This window comes from Danio rerio, chromosome 19, assembly GCF_049306965.1.
Source record: "Danio rerio strain Tuebingen ecotype United States chromosome 19, GRCz12tu, whole genome shotgun sequence".
Lineage (NCBI taxonomy): Eukaryota > Metazoa > Chordata > Actinopteri > Cypriniformes > Danionidae > Danio > Danio rerio.
In genome coordinates this window covers 26,798,318-26,811,667 of record NC_133194.1, presented here as the reverse complement: position 1 = coordinate 26,811,667, position 13,350 = coordinate 26,798,318, and the positions used below count along the sequence as shown (strand labels likewise).

At 34.6% G+C, this 13,350-nt stretch overlaps 2 protein-coding genes across 5 annotated transcripts in view; both read right to left on the bottom strand.

Annotated features, from left to right (window-relative positions):
• Positions 1-1,518: 1,518 nt before the first annotated feature.
• On the bottom strand, positions 1,519-6,797 carry si:dkey-81h8.1. Its single transcript, NM_001083107.1, has 4 exons — positions 6,678-6,797; positions 4,323-4,452; positions 2,082-2,198; positions 1,519-1,969 (listed from the first exon to the last, which is right to left on the bottom strand). The coding sequence occupies exons 2-4, from the start codon at positions 4,416-4,418 to the stop codon at positions 1,880-1,882; spliced, it is 303 nt and encodes a 100-aa protein (NP_001076576.1). The 5' UTR covers positions 4,419-4,452; positions 6,678-6,797; the 3' UTR covers positions 1,519-1,879.
• Positions 6,798-9,324: 2,527 nt separating this feature from the next.
• sema4ab (sema domain, immunoglobulin domain (Ig), transmembrane domain (TM) and short cytoplasmic domain, (semaphorin) 4Ab) overlaps positions 9,325-13,350 on the bottom strand; it is a 70,486-nt gene continuing 66,460 nt past the window's right edge. For 2 of the 4 annotated variants that reach the window (XM_073931748.1, XM_694864.9), the window contains exon 15: positions 9,325-13,037. In XM_073931748.1, the coding sequence (XP_073787849.1) occupies positions 12,196-13,037 (842 nt within the window). In that variant the 3' untranslated portion in view covers positions 9,325-12,195. Of the gene's footprint in view, positions 13,053-13,350 lie in introns of all 4 variants that reach the window. The other 2 variants (XM_073931747.1, XM_005170096.6) reach the window with 1 other exon arrangement.

Below are 13,350 nucleotides of genomic sequence, written 5' to 3'. Positions count from 1 at the left end.
TCAAGGAAATGTCTTAAAGAAAAAAACTGTAACAAGAAAGTTGATGTGGCCAGTTCATCACATCAGACCCGCTTTACACTGTTTCATCCTTCCCACTGCACCAACATGCATTGATCCTCAGCATACAGCGTAAAGATCTACAAATCTATTATATGTGCGCGGATATAGAAACAATGCAAGGTGTGATCACTGAGCTCACCACAGAGTAGATCTCCAGTCTCCGGCAGTGCTCACAGTGGTACGTGTCCTGACGGTAAGGCAGATGACGAGACAGAAGCCCAAGAACAGCAGTGGAGAACGCAGCACTGACCAGATGAGCAACTAGGGTGGCTTTCACCTTGAATGGGGCAGAATTTACAACATAAGACATTTATTTTAATCTGTTGAAAATATACAAAGTGCAGTATAACTACGCAGCATTAAGAAAAGAGTGATATAATAGCGATCAGCATCAGTCAAAAAGTTGACACACCTTTCTTTAGAGGGCACCTATTTTACCTCTTTTACAAGATGTGAGATAAGCCTTTGGTGTCTCCAGAATGTGTCTGTAAAGTTTCAGCTCAAAATACCCATCAGATTATTTATTACATATTGTAGAATATGTACATTTAGGTGTCTGAGGATATTGTAGCTGTTTTTGTAGTCTGTGGCTTTAAATCTAAATGAGCTGCTTCTCCTTGCCCACCACTCCAATGTGCGTGTTTGTTTCTCATGCGTTACCCCAGATAAACAGCTGTCAGTGATAGAGACAGACACAGATGAAGCTAAAACAAGGTCACAAATACCAAGTAAGTTTTATTTTTAATGTATTTGTGATGGAGTCTATTCAAGCCTTTCTGCAATGATGAGTCACACACAAATGTGATTTGCTGTACACACACACACACACACACACACACACACACACACACACACACACACACATATATGCGTGTTTACTGACACTATGCAGCTGTGTTGATTATATTGGTTAAGAATTACATATAGGTTTTACTATCTTTATTACAAACATGCACTTAATTATTGAGGTGCAGCTGATCACAGTGAGTTGTAACATGTTTTTATCCCAGTTTTTTTTTTTTTTTGCAAAAAATGTTCTGTGAACATGTGTATACATGTTATTATGAAGACAAGGCACCTGCTAAACAATTTGGTGGGCAGGGAAACCACACTCCTACGTCACCTTGTGGTGGGCCTCAAAATCACTGGGATTTGGATCCCATTTTAACGTCAGTTAATTTTTAAAAATATCATTTCAATATGACAGGGATTTACTGTATATGAAGAAACTAACCAACACAAAACAAGGCAAAACAAAACTCAACTAAAGGTAAAAAGAAGCAAAACAAAAACAAATATCAAGACACAAATCAAAGCAAAACAAGCAAAGCTGTTTCAAACAGAACAAAAGTAAATAAAAAAGCAAAAAAGGAAACAAAATAATTGCAAAATGAAGAAAATAAAACAAATGCAAAGCCAAGCAAAAGGAACATTCATGAAAAGTCAAATGTCATGCAAAATAAAACAAAATACAAAACAAAATAAAAGAAAAAGAAAACAGCAAAACAGAAAAAGAGCTAAGCAAACAAAAACACAGCTAACAGCTAAAACCTAAGCTAAAGAAAACTAAACAAAATGCTAAGCAAAACATAATGAAACACAAAAACAAAACAAAACAAAAATACAAATGCCAATTAAAAACATAAATGCATAAATAATCATGTAAAAAAAGACAAGCACAACGACATGCAAAGTAAAACAAACTCAATTCAAAGTAAAGCACAAATCCTTCAGGAAAATCTTTAACAGGCACAACAAATTTAAGAAACACTGATTTAGTCAACTGTTGGGTGGGTTTATAGTTAGTAGGCAGGTAGATTTATTGGTTCTGCAACTCTGAACTTGTACTCACCCAGAATAGAGATGGGAATCTTCCAGCATGGATTAAAATGGATCCAGACACAAACAGCTAAAAAACAACGGGTTAGAGAATTACGGAGGTTTCCAACATCCACAGTAACAACTACATTCACAACAGATTAAATGGCAAGTTTTAATAAACTTGTGCAAATTGAATGTACCTGAACAACAATCACAATTACAACAATGACGTCAGGAGAGAAGTGGATCTCTTCGTAGAGCTGAAGAATGGTGATGCTCAGACACAAGCACAGCACGGCAATGATGATCTGAATGGACTGTGAATAACAGAACATGGTTAGTAATCATAATATGATGTCCAAACAAATAGCAGAAATTTGATAACAAAAATATAATCACTTTTGTTTGATATCAAAGATTTAGTTTGGGGGCCAATTCAACAGTTTTGGAATTTAAATTTAGTAAGATATTGTTTTCTAAAATTTGCTATTTTTCTCAGGCTCCTGTGTGTAGGTTTAGTGTTTATGGTGAACTTTTATGGTGAAGAACGTGCTCTTTCATTGTTTAAAATGAAATAACTGAAAAGAAATAGAAGCCTGAGAGAAATACTCATTTTTACAGGTTTCAAGTCAAATTTAAGACTTCAGATTTCAGGCCCAGTTAAAGCATTAAAAAAACATTAAAAACAATTGTTTTTGTGAGAAAGATAATTAAATCATATGTTTATAAATATAAATAAAGTTGGTAAATAGGGTTAAGTTATTATGGTAAGGGTTATTAACTTTTGTCGGAATGATAGTGATCGAATGGGTGTTGGCCCGATTAGGTAGCTTTACATGGACAGAAGAAAATTAAGACCTGTTTAAAAAGATTTAAGTCCTACAACACAATATTTACATAAATTTAAGACTTTTAATTACTTTTTAAGAACCAGTGGATACTCTGTTCAAAAGAAAATTTGAGATGGCACTAAAAGGTTTAGAAGTCTTCAAAAAAAAAAAAAAATTATATTTTCTGGTTATTCAAATGTACTTTGTTGGTCATATCTACCTTTTTTCATGTGACTAAAGTGTTTATAATTATGGGTTGTTCTTCCAATTTAGGGAATTTAAGTTTAAAATAACTGAAACAAATGACTTCAAATAAAAAAGTTGTGTTATAAATAATAATAATACACATGGAGAAAATAGGAGGTAAGACTGGCTTTGTGCTTATTTTTTCCTAAAAACAACACTAAGCTTAGAATTAGAATATGACATGAGTATCATAAGCATATCTGTGCACTTTTACGTAAGTTCACTATTGTGTTTCTCCAGATTATTTTCCCTTTGTATTCCCAACAGTATGATAATATTTAATATATGTCTGTAATATTACTCTGGACAGACTCTTGGGGGGGTTTTATCGTCTGCTAAAAGTAATTTGTTAATTCTAAGTAGAATTTTATTGAATAATGGCAAACCATTGTATTCATTTTTTCCTTTTATAATACACTACCTGACAAAAGTCTTGTCCCCTATCCAAGTTTAAGGAACAACAAAAAATAACTTCTAGATAACCTCTAGATTATGCTTATTTTTACCTAAATAAAACATGAGCCTGCCTTGATTTTGAATGATTAGTTATTTTATTATTTAGGACAGTAAGGTCTGACTTTGCTAAGACAACGGTCTTGTCACTTAACAGAAATAATGTACAGTATAGAATATAAAGTCATGGTGCAGTGGAAAAAGAATTAATATTGTGTATGACTCCCATGAGCTTGGAGGACTGCATCCATACATCTCTGCAATGACTCAAATAACTTATTAATAAAGTCATCTGGAATGGCAAAAAAATGTGTTCTTGCAGGACTCCCAGAGTTCATCAAGATTCTTTGGATTCATCTTTAATGCCTCCTCCGTCATCTTACTCCAGACATGCTCAATAATTTTGATATCTGGTGACTGGGCTGGCCAACCGTAGAGCAACTTGACCTTCTTTCCTTTCAGGAACTTTGATGTGGAGGCTGAAGTATGAGAAGAAGTGCTATATAGCCCCTATATTGAATGTAACCCCAAACCATGATTTGTCTTCTACCAAACTTGACAGATTTCTATGAGAATCTTGGGTCCATGAGGGTTCCGATAGGTCTTCTGCAGTATTTGTGATGATTGAGATGAAGTTCAACAAATGAGTCATCTGAAAAATCTACCTTCTGCCACTTTTCCAGTTGTTCAACTAAGTCAAGTAGTTAATTGTTAATCTTACAACTGGGACCAACGATAAGACTTTTGTCTGGTAGTGTACTTCATTGATTGTTTACAGTTTAATGGAAAGAACACCTTTAACAGACTAAACGCAACATGAACCATAGAAAAATGCCAAATGTGCAATTCAATGGCTTGTGTGAAATAACTGGTCCTCTAATATAGATATTGATATGTTGTTATATAACTCACCCCCAGAGCTTTGGGCTCCACACTTTGAAAGGTCTTGACCTGCCGTGGCATCAGGTTTCCTGCAGGGCGACTCGGGCCCTGACTCTCAATGCCCATGCTGATGTCAGTCAGTTTGAGGCCTGGTTAAATGCTAAAATCACAATCACAGAGACACCGTTTCAGATAAGATGTGAAAGAACAGCTGGTTATTAAGATGAAAGTTGAACTGAGTGGGAAACTAGATTAGATAGATGATAATACAGGGCAGAATGAAAACAGATGAGATGGACAAAAATATAGATGAATGAGCATTATAATCAAATTTACCCATGCTCATGCGATCTGTTGTGCCTGAAAGTCCATTAAAATGTAAATGTTTTTTAAAGAAATCATACAGCATTGTAAAATGTGATTGGTTGACTTTACTTATGGAATGAGTATAAGCCTGTTTTCTTAAACTTATTTAATAAGTGAACTATGTACATATCTATAATAATTAAGTCAACTAAGAGGTTCAAAAAACAAGATAGTAACAAAATTGCCATCTTATTTCAGGCATAAATGTAACAACAATCATATAATTGCTTTTCGGTTGAATATTAATAAGCTATGAACTACAATGAAAAAGTGGTTATAAGCAAAAATCATTAAATAAAACATTTAAAAAAAGATGCTAACTCTACATATTTATAGCGTCATATTTATTTATCCATAAGAGGCTAATCACATTAATAAAACTAATCATTTTTACATTAAATAAAAAATGCACTTAAGTACATTCATATTTAGGTTAGTTTTTCTTAACCATTTCAATATAATGGTGGTCAGTGAGCAATTGTATTAATCAAAGATATTCTGATCTTTTAAAAACAGGTAACCATTGACTTTCACATCAGGAAAAACAAATAGTAAAGAAATCAGTGGTTATAAGTTTCCAGCTTTCTTCAAAATATCTTCAACAGCAACAGAAACTTGAATAGGCTTGTGACAAGTAAAGGGTGAGTAAATTACTTTTTTTTTTTTTTTTTGATTGACCAACTAGCAATGTTTAAATGATCTACTTGTCATTTAGTGTAAATGATCAACTAGTGAACTAATGATCTACTAGTCAACTATAAATGATAAACTAGTAATGTAATGTAATATTACATTATTACACTAATATTTTGTTATATAATATTACATTACATGTAGTAAAATTCAATCCCTGTTTATTCATCCCACTGCTGTTCCAAACCTGGGTAACGTTTTTGAGAAATGAAGATACTTTGAAGAATGTTGGCAACCAAATTGTTTTGGCTTGCATATAAAGAGGAAGAACAAAGTAAAAAAAATCAATTAGAACCAAACAACATGCAGCTGAACCGACTTTCATTATAAAAAAATGTTGCACTGATTAATCCCAAACTGGGCAAAACATGCACCGTTTGGTTTTTCCATTTTCCATCTTTTCTCTGCACTGGTTGAAAGAACACAATCTTTATGTGATGGGTGATGGAATCATTTTCATTTTCAAGAAAACCATCCCTTTGACAGACTGTAGAGGCACAATAAGATGCCTCATAAGAAGATTATTGGAGAATTTAGCCAAATGGCATCTGTAAAGGTTAAAAACTAAAAGCATGAAATGAATCTTAACAGACTAGAATGATACAGTCTTTTGAACAAATCACAGTCCAAAACCCATCCTAAAGTGCCTATGTCCCTCTGAACTCTTATAACCCTCCGGAGAAGGTCTAGACACCCTTTCAGGACAGAAACAAGATGGAGACCCCACCTATGCTTGAAATCTTTAATATGCATCTCCAAAAAAGTCTCCATATTATTTCAGAAGCGTGTAAGCCTGAGGAATCCCAAATAATGTTCTCTGTGCCATTCTTATTAGTTCTGCATTTACAGATTTCATCGCCAGCAGAACACTTCAAATCTCCGTATAAGTATTCCAAACATTTCAAACGCGCATCACACAAGCTCTGTAATATATTTTTGCATGTAATCTAGATCATATAAAGCCGTTTCACATGTTCACGTTCAAATTGAACACTGAGTGGTTTCCTGGCCTCGCAGGCAAGAGGAGCATCCAAAAATAGCTGTACCGCAAAACGTGCAGCTTCATCATTCTCCTGAGCGCCGCAGTGGCCCGCACTATGACACATGCAACTTACCGATCATATGAACTGCGCCTCAGATAAACATTTAACAAAGGGCTCGACTCAACGCCACTCACCCCAGTGCAGTGATAGTCTAAATCGTCCACTAATTCTTACACGCATGTAACCTTCAGCAGCAGTCATAGGTGCGGACGCGCGCGTACAGTACACGACCCGTCCCAGATGGAGATTCATGCGAACACACGTGTGTGATGATGTCACTTACCTCCGCAGCACAAAATAATTGCGTTGATTTGTGTTTTTCTCTTTAAAGGCGAAAGTGCAGCATTCAGTTTGGCTCTTCTATCCGCTTAGCAGCTGATGGGAAACAATCGGTTAACTGGATGGGTGTGAGTGCAGTACCGCAGTGAGGAGAGGAGGAGGATGGACATCTGCGGGAAAGAGATGCGGGACAACTTTCACAACTCACGCACACTGCAAAATAATAAACAATAAACCATCTAAATAAGCTACTAAAATATAGAGCCACCGAATACAGACTAGAAACAAATCAAATCATAGCAGTGAGTCATGAGATAATTATTCTTTGTAAAAAAAAATCTTGAAATGTGAAATCCTATAAGTTTTTGTAGGGCTGAGCGATATGACAAAAGTCGAATATCAGGATAAAAGTCATCGTACAATAACGATAAATACCAAGACAGCTAGTAGCCCTAAAATTTCTGTAAATTCAATCAATTAAAGTTTTTCTATTAATTGACCACATGTAGAACTAGGCTATTTCTATTTTAGTTTTTGAGGTAAGCTATATATTCAGAAATTTACTTATTTATATTTGATAAGGTTTCTGACTTTATTTTGAACTTCAGAGCAAATGTGATTTAAATTTTGAAATAAAAAATATTATTATTTAAATGTAAAACACTTGAAAAAAAGATTACATACCCCCAAAAAATCATATATTATTATTATTATTATTATTATTAATAAAAAATCATATATAAAATATAAAATATATAAAATGCAAAAATGTAAACATTGTTGCAATCTTAAAATTACATTCTCATGTTAATCATGTCTGCATCCTCACATAAATTATGAAAAGCATTACTCTAATGCAGTGTTTCTCGACCACGTTCCTGGGGGACCACCAGCTTTGCACACTTCCATGTCTCCTTTACCAAACACACCTGACTCAGATTATGAGTTCATTAGCTGACACTGATAGAACTGTAATGGGTGTGACAGACAAAGGAGACATCCAAAACATGCAGTGTTGGTCCTTCAGGAACATGTCTTTTGTGACACCACAAAATAAATGACAGAGCATAATTTGCATAACTATACATTTTAATTTTGTCCATTTATTACTCATCATTGAGCTTTAGTTAAGAAAAAAATGTCCTAAGGTAAATTAAGTATCATAACACTTATTGCAAGCAATGCATTTACAGTTGCAATCAGAATTATTAAACCCCCTGAATCATTAGTCCCTCCGTTTATTTTTACCTCAATTTCTGTTTAACGGAGAGAAGAGTTTTTCAGCATATTTTTAAACTATAGTTTTAATAACTCATCTCTAATAACCGATTTCTCTTTGCCATGATGACAGTATATACTAATATTTTACCAGATATTTTTCAAAGCTTCTTTATAGCTTAAAGTGACATTTAAAGGCTTTAATTGGGTAATTAGGTTAAAGGCAGGTTAGCGTAATTAGATGAATTACTGTATAACAATGGTTTGTTTTGGAGATTACTAGAAAAATATACAGCTTGAGGGGGTTTAAATTTTTGACCTTAAAATTATTTAAAAAAAAGAAAAATAAAAGCTGCTTTTATTCTAGCCAAAATAGAGCAAATAAGACTTTCTTCAAAAGAAAAAAATATGATTAGACTTGCTGTGAATTTTTTTTGATCTGTTTAACATAATTTAGGAAATATTTTTAAAAAATTCATAGGGGGTTTAATAATTCTGATTTCAACTGTAGGTCAGTGGTCTCAAACTAAATTCCTGGAGGGCCACAGCTCTGCATATAGTTTAGCTCCAACAACTTCCAACTCACACCTGCTTAATAGTCTCTAGTAGTCTTAAACACCTTGATTAGTTGGATCAGCTGTGTTTGATTAAAGTTGAAGCAAAACTATGCAAAGCTGCGCTCCTCCAGGAATACAGGTTGAGACAGTTTTGAGTCATTTATTCTAATTACCGCTAAAAAAGCTTTTTTTAAAAAAAAACAGTTTAATTTTCTTATTTTATGTGAAACTAGACTTTCTAAAAAGAAGAATTCCTCTTAATTTAAGACTTATCATTATATATTCTGTCTTAAATTAAGCCATATCAAGAACATTTCAATACCCCTGATTAAGTGGAATTATTCTTATTATTATTATGCTGCATTTTATTTGGTGGAAACTGTGATATATGACAAAGTAGATTGAATACCAACAAATAAATAAATGAATAAACAAATAAATAGATTTCATGCATTAAACTGATCAAAAGCAGTAAAGTTCTATAACAGCATTCTGCATACTGTTCTTTTGAACTACTGTAGCAAAGAATACTAAAAAACACATTTCCACAAAATTAAGTAGCGGACAAATATTTTCTAATCTGTTGTCTTATAACTTTGCATTAAATCAGCATGTTTGTATTTGATTTCTGTACATTAAAAAAGAATTGAAACTTAATTACTCTAATATTTGACCAGTAGTCCAATTTCATTTACTTTGTTTACTTTGGCAAAGATAGAGCGCACTTACAATAGAGACGCATTTTTAAACACCATCACTTTGTATTGGCTGTGAATTGCCTTGAGTATTGACTCCACGTAAATGAAACAATGATTCTGATGCCATCTGGTGGAAATAAAAACAACTATGTTTTAAAGAAACTTGCATTTCAAACACTTTAAATCAATATTTTTATTTTCAAAACAGCCTGTTTAGGCTATAAAAAAATAAACAGAATCTTTCAAAAACAGTGGTGTGCAGGAGAGCATCTAGTCCTGTGACAGACTTCACATATTGGGCTTCGACTGGACTCTGAAATCCAAGCGAAAGACAAACAGGAAAATTCAGCTGTTCTTTGATCCACTAAAAAGAACAGGTCCTCATCATTTGATTATAAAACACATATTTGGCAATATATCACAATTTATCATTAATTTCTCCTACATGAAGACTTCACATTAGTACCATTCAGTGGAAAAACGACAAATGATTCGATTCGAACACTCTATAGTGAAAGTAGCTGCAACCACGGCCAGAATATTACTGTACCAAGACAAAACACAGCAACAACCCATATTTTTTTTGTCATTATATCTTTTTTCCCACCTAAATTTAAACCTAGATTCTGTTCTCCGACAGATTGATTTGGTTCAATTATCAGTGTAAAAACTGAATAAAATTAAAGTCAAAGTCACTGTGTTTTGCCATTATGACACAGTCAAGTGGTCAACATTGAATGAGGTGAGCAGGCTACATACTTCTAGAACAGGTCCATGGTACCAAAGTAACACTCCTCATTATTTTTATATTGATATAATTTTGAAATGTAAAAGACAACAACATCTACCCGTACTTGTACAGTACACAACTGATCAACACAACTTTACAATTAAATTAAATGATCAGCATTACACAGAAAACTTAAATTAAAACACTTGAAAAGCACATTTGAAAGCTTCATTTCTGCCCTGGTGCTATGGTAAAGGGGATAGTCAGCTTAAAAAAGAAAATGTGTTATTTATTCACCTTCATATGGAAGCTTGTTTCCACCACCAATTAAAAATAAAGGTAATTGCAATTTTTTATCTGAATTTTTTTTAAACATTTTCCACACTTGAGACCTTCGTTGTGAGAGATAAACTTGTCAGTATTTTATCTGAGTTCTGGATTTTATAACTCACAATTCAAGTTTATAATAACAAATTTGAGGAAAGAATTGTGAATCAGAGTGGAAAAGTAAGAATTGTAGACTTATATCTGCAAATTCTAAATATTTATCTTCTAATTTGTTTCACAATTATGCATATTTATCTTGAAAGACTGTCTAACCAAGCAAATGTGCTTTCATACCACAAAATTCTGAGAGAATAATGTCAGAACTGAGATAAATACCCCAATTACCTTTGTTACAAGCTTCCATAAATAGAAACAAAAATACTGCATCACAAATGAAAATAATTTGAAACCAAACTGCTGGTAACCAAATAGTTTCAGTTCCCACAGACTGTCAATTCTAATGGAAGTCTATGAAAACCAAAGCTGCTTATTTACTCAACCTTAGGCCATCTGAGATGTAGGTGATTTTTTATTTCAGCAGAGGATTAAGGAGTATTTTTGGCTGAAACCATGCTCTTTTGTGATTCATAGAAGTCACAAGTAAATAAAAAAATTACCTTTAATACACAGCCTCTGTGTATTTATGACAGTCATTAGTAAAGAAGATTGCTCAGCTTTACAATGCATTATCAGAAATGTATCATCATGGCTGTTCATTTAATTATGCTCATGTATTTATTTTTGTTGATTCTCAAATTGCCAGCAGCAACAGTATTGGATTTTATGAATCATCAAGGACCACAGTTTCAGCTAAAATCCTTCGATATTCTACTGAAAGGAAAAATGTCCTACACTATTGATGGCTGGATCTATACTCAATTCTAACTTTTATTAAAAGTTTAAGTTTCATTTTTGAGTAAACTATCCTGTTATGGAAAACAGAAAACCTAACTATCGTACCTCGTTTTGACATTCAAAATGTGAAATTAGACAAGAATAAGAAACAAAGGCAAAGACTAAGAAAGATGTGCGATATAGCGACTCTGAAAAAGGTGGAGAGAGTGAGTACTGGAAACTAAATGTTTGCAAAATGGAAAATAGGATTTTGAAAACGATCATATGATTAGAGCCATAAAGTTTATAATATAAAATGACTCTAACTGTTTCTAAAATCAATAAAAATATCAAAAAGTTCAATGGAAATCTTAAACTGTCATTTGAACTTGCCTGAAAGTGGTTTAAAGAAACAATCCACTTTTTTTCTTTTGTAATAGGCTCATTTTATAACTCCCCTAGACTTAAAAAGTTAAGATTGACAATTTTTTAATCCATTCAGCTGATCAGCTGGCAACTTTTACCTTAGCTTAGCATAATTCATTGAATAGGATTAGACCATTAGCATCTTGCTCCAAAAAAGTTTAAATTTTCCTATTTCTGTAGTTTATGTGTGTAGCTCAATTGTGTAAGACCGATGAAAAAAAAGTTGCAGCAAGTGCAATTATATTATGCAGCAGCTGAAAAAAGTCCCCAGCTGGATAACTAGGTGAACTTTTTTGAGCAAGATGCTAATCCGGTTCAATTATTTATGCTAAGCGAAGCGCTCAAGAGATCGGCTGAGTGGATTAAAATTGCTAAAACTCGACTGTTTTCTTGTAAAATGAGCCTATTCCAAAAAAAGTGGAAGTGTTTCTTTAAGAGAGGCATAACATCTGATATACTTTAGACTGAAACGAACAGTTCAGTTTACACATAAATTACAGCTTAAATATTAACAAACTGAAAATGTACACTAGTTCCTAGTGCTGAAGATCTTTTAGTCTTACGGCTCAAATGATTTATGAGCAGGTCCAGTGTGCAGTTTCTGACTTTATTTCTCTCCTCTTAGATTTCGAAATGATCCTGCATGAGTGGTTCAGCGACAGGGCTTGATTCAGCAAAAGCCCGATTTGGCTCAGAAAAGAGTTTTCCAGTAAATCAAGAAAACCAGCACCATCAGATGGGTGTGTTGGGCAGGTGACCGTTAGAGCCGTTCAGCATGTTATTGCTCAGTGTGATTGAAGATTTGCCGTTATGTGCCTGACCAATGTGGGACTGTCCATTAGGAGCTTGTCCATTGCGCTTTTCCAAACGTGGTGAATGTCCTCTGAGAGACTCCCTCTCTTGCGGTGTCGCACTTCCACCCTTCTCAACGTCCCTGCGAGAGCAAGGAGTTTGTGCGATGGTCCTGCTGGTGCAAACATGTCTAAATCTGTTAAAAGCGATGGTTAGCAAGGCGCTAACACACAGCGCTAGCAGAACGGACACCACTACTAGCTCCTGCAAATAGGTTGGTTTATCCACTTGCTTGAAGTTTCCACTGCGTTCATTCATCCAGGAGCTTTCCTCTTCTGCACTAATCAAGGGAGTGAAGTTTTTGCTTTTCCGTGTGGTGGTTGCAGGTGAATCTTTGTGTGCAACAGTAGAACTTGGGTCTTCTGGTTTAGGCCTCAGCTCGGTGTGTTTGGGAGCTGTGGGAGTGGAAAAAGGGGTTTTGTTTCCAGCTTCAGCGGAAGTCGGTGTGATCTTCGGGGAAGACGGGAGGATGGTGGGATTGTTCTTCTGTTTAATATGGTAGACTATCAGTGTTTGGGTGTAGCCGTTCTCCACCGCTTGGCACAGGTAGTGGCCCAGGGTGGACGGGGTCGCCACAAAGCTGAGGCTGCCGTTGACTGACTGGATGAAGATTTTGGGGGAGAGCTGGCTGTTGAGACGCTCCCAGTGGCATTTAGCAAGGTTTGATGCTTCGGGGCATTGTAGGTTAATAACCTCATTGAGTGACACAGACAGCACTTCACCTGGGGGACAGAGAGCTGAGAAGGTTAGAGGTCAAGGGTCAGAATACAGACCACACCACGATGGTAAACACAGACATGCAGTTGATTGAGTACTGTGAATGGCACTTTACTTATTTTGAATACTTTGAGCCAATATCCCAGTTTAATGTGAGCACTTTTAGCTTAGCTTAGCATAAATAATTGAATCTGATTAGGCAATTAGCATCATGTGGAAAAATGTTTTGAAAAAACATTTTCAAAAACAGCCTTTTTAAAGCTTGACCCTTCTGCATTTGCAGACTGACAGAAAATGAGTATTTGCTATTTTCTATTG

What these genes read in the sequence shown, in the direction of transcription:
- si:dkey-81h8.1 (NM_001083107.1), bottom strand. Translation starts at nt 4,418, where the DNA reads ATGGGCATTGAGAGTCAGGGCCCGAGTCGCCCTGCAGGAAACCTGATG. An exon ending in TGGAGCCCAAAGCTCTGGGG is followed by an intron (nt 2,199 to 4,322) that starts GTGAGTTATATA and finishes TGTTATTCACAG; the next exon opens with TCCATTCAGATCATCATTGC. An exon ending in TAATTGTGATTGTTGTTCAG is followed by an intron (nt 1,970 to 2,081) that starts GTACATTCAATT and finishes GTTGTTTTTTAG; the next exon opens with CTGTTTGTGTCTGGATCCAT.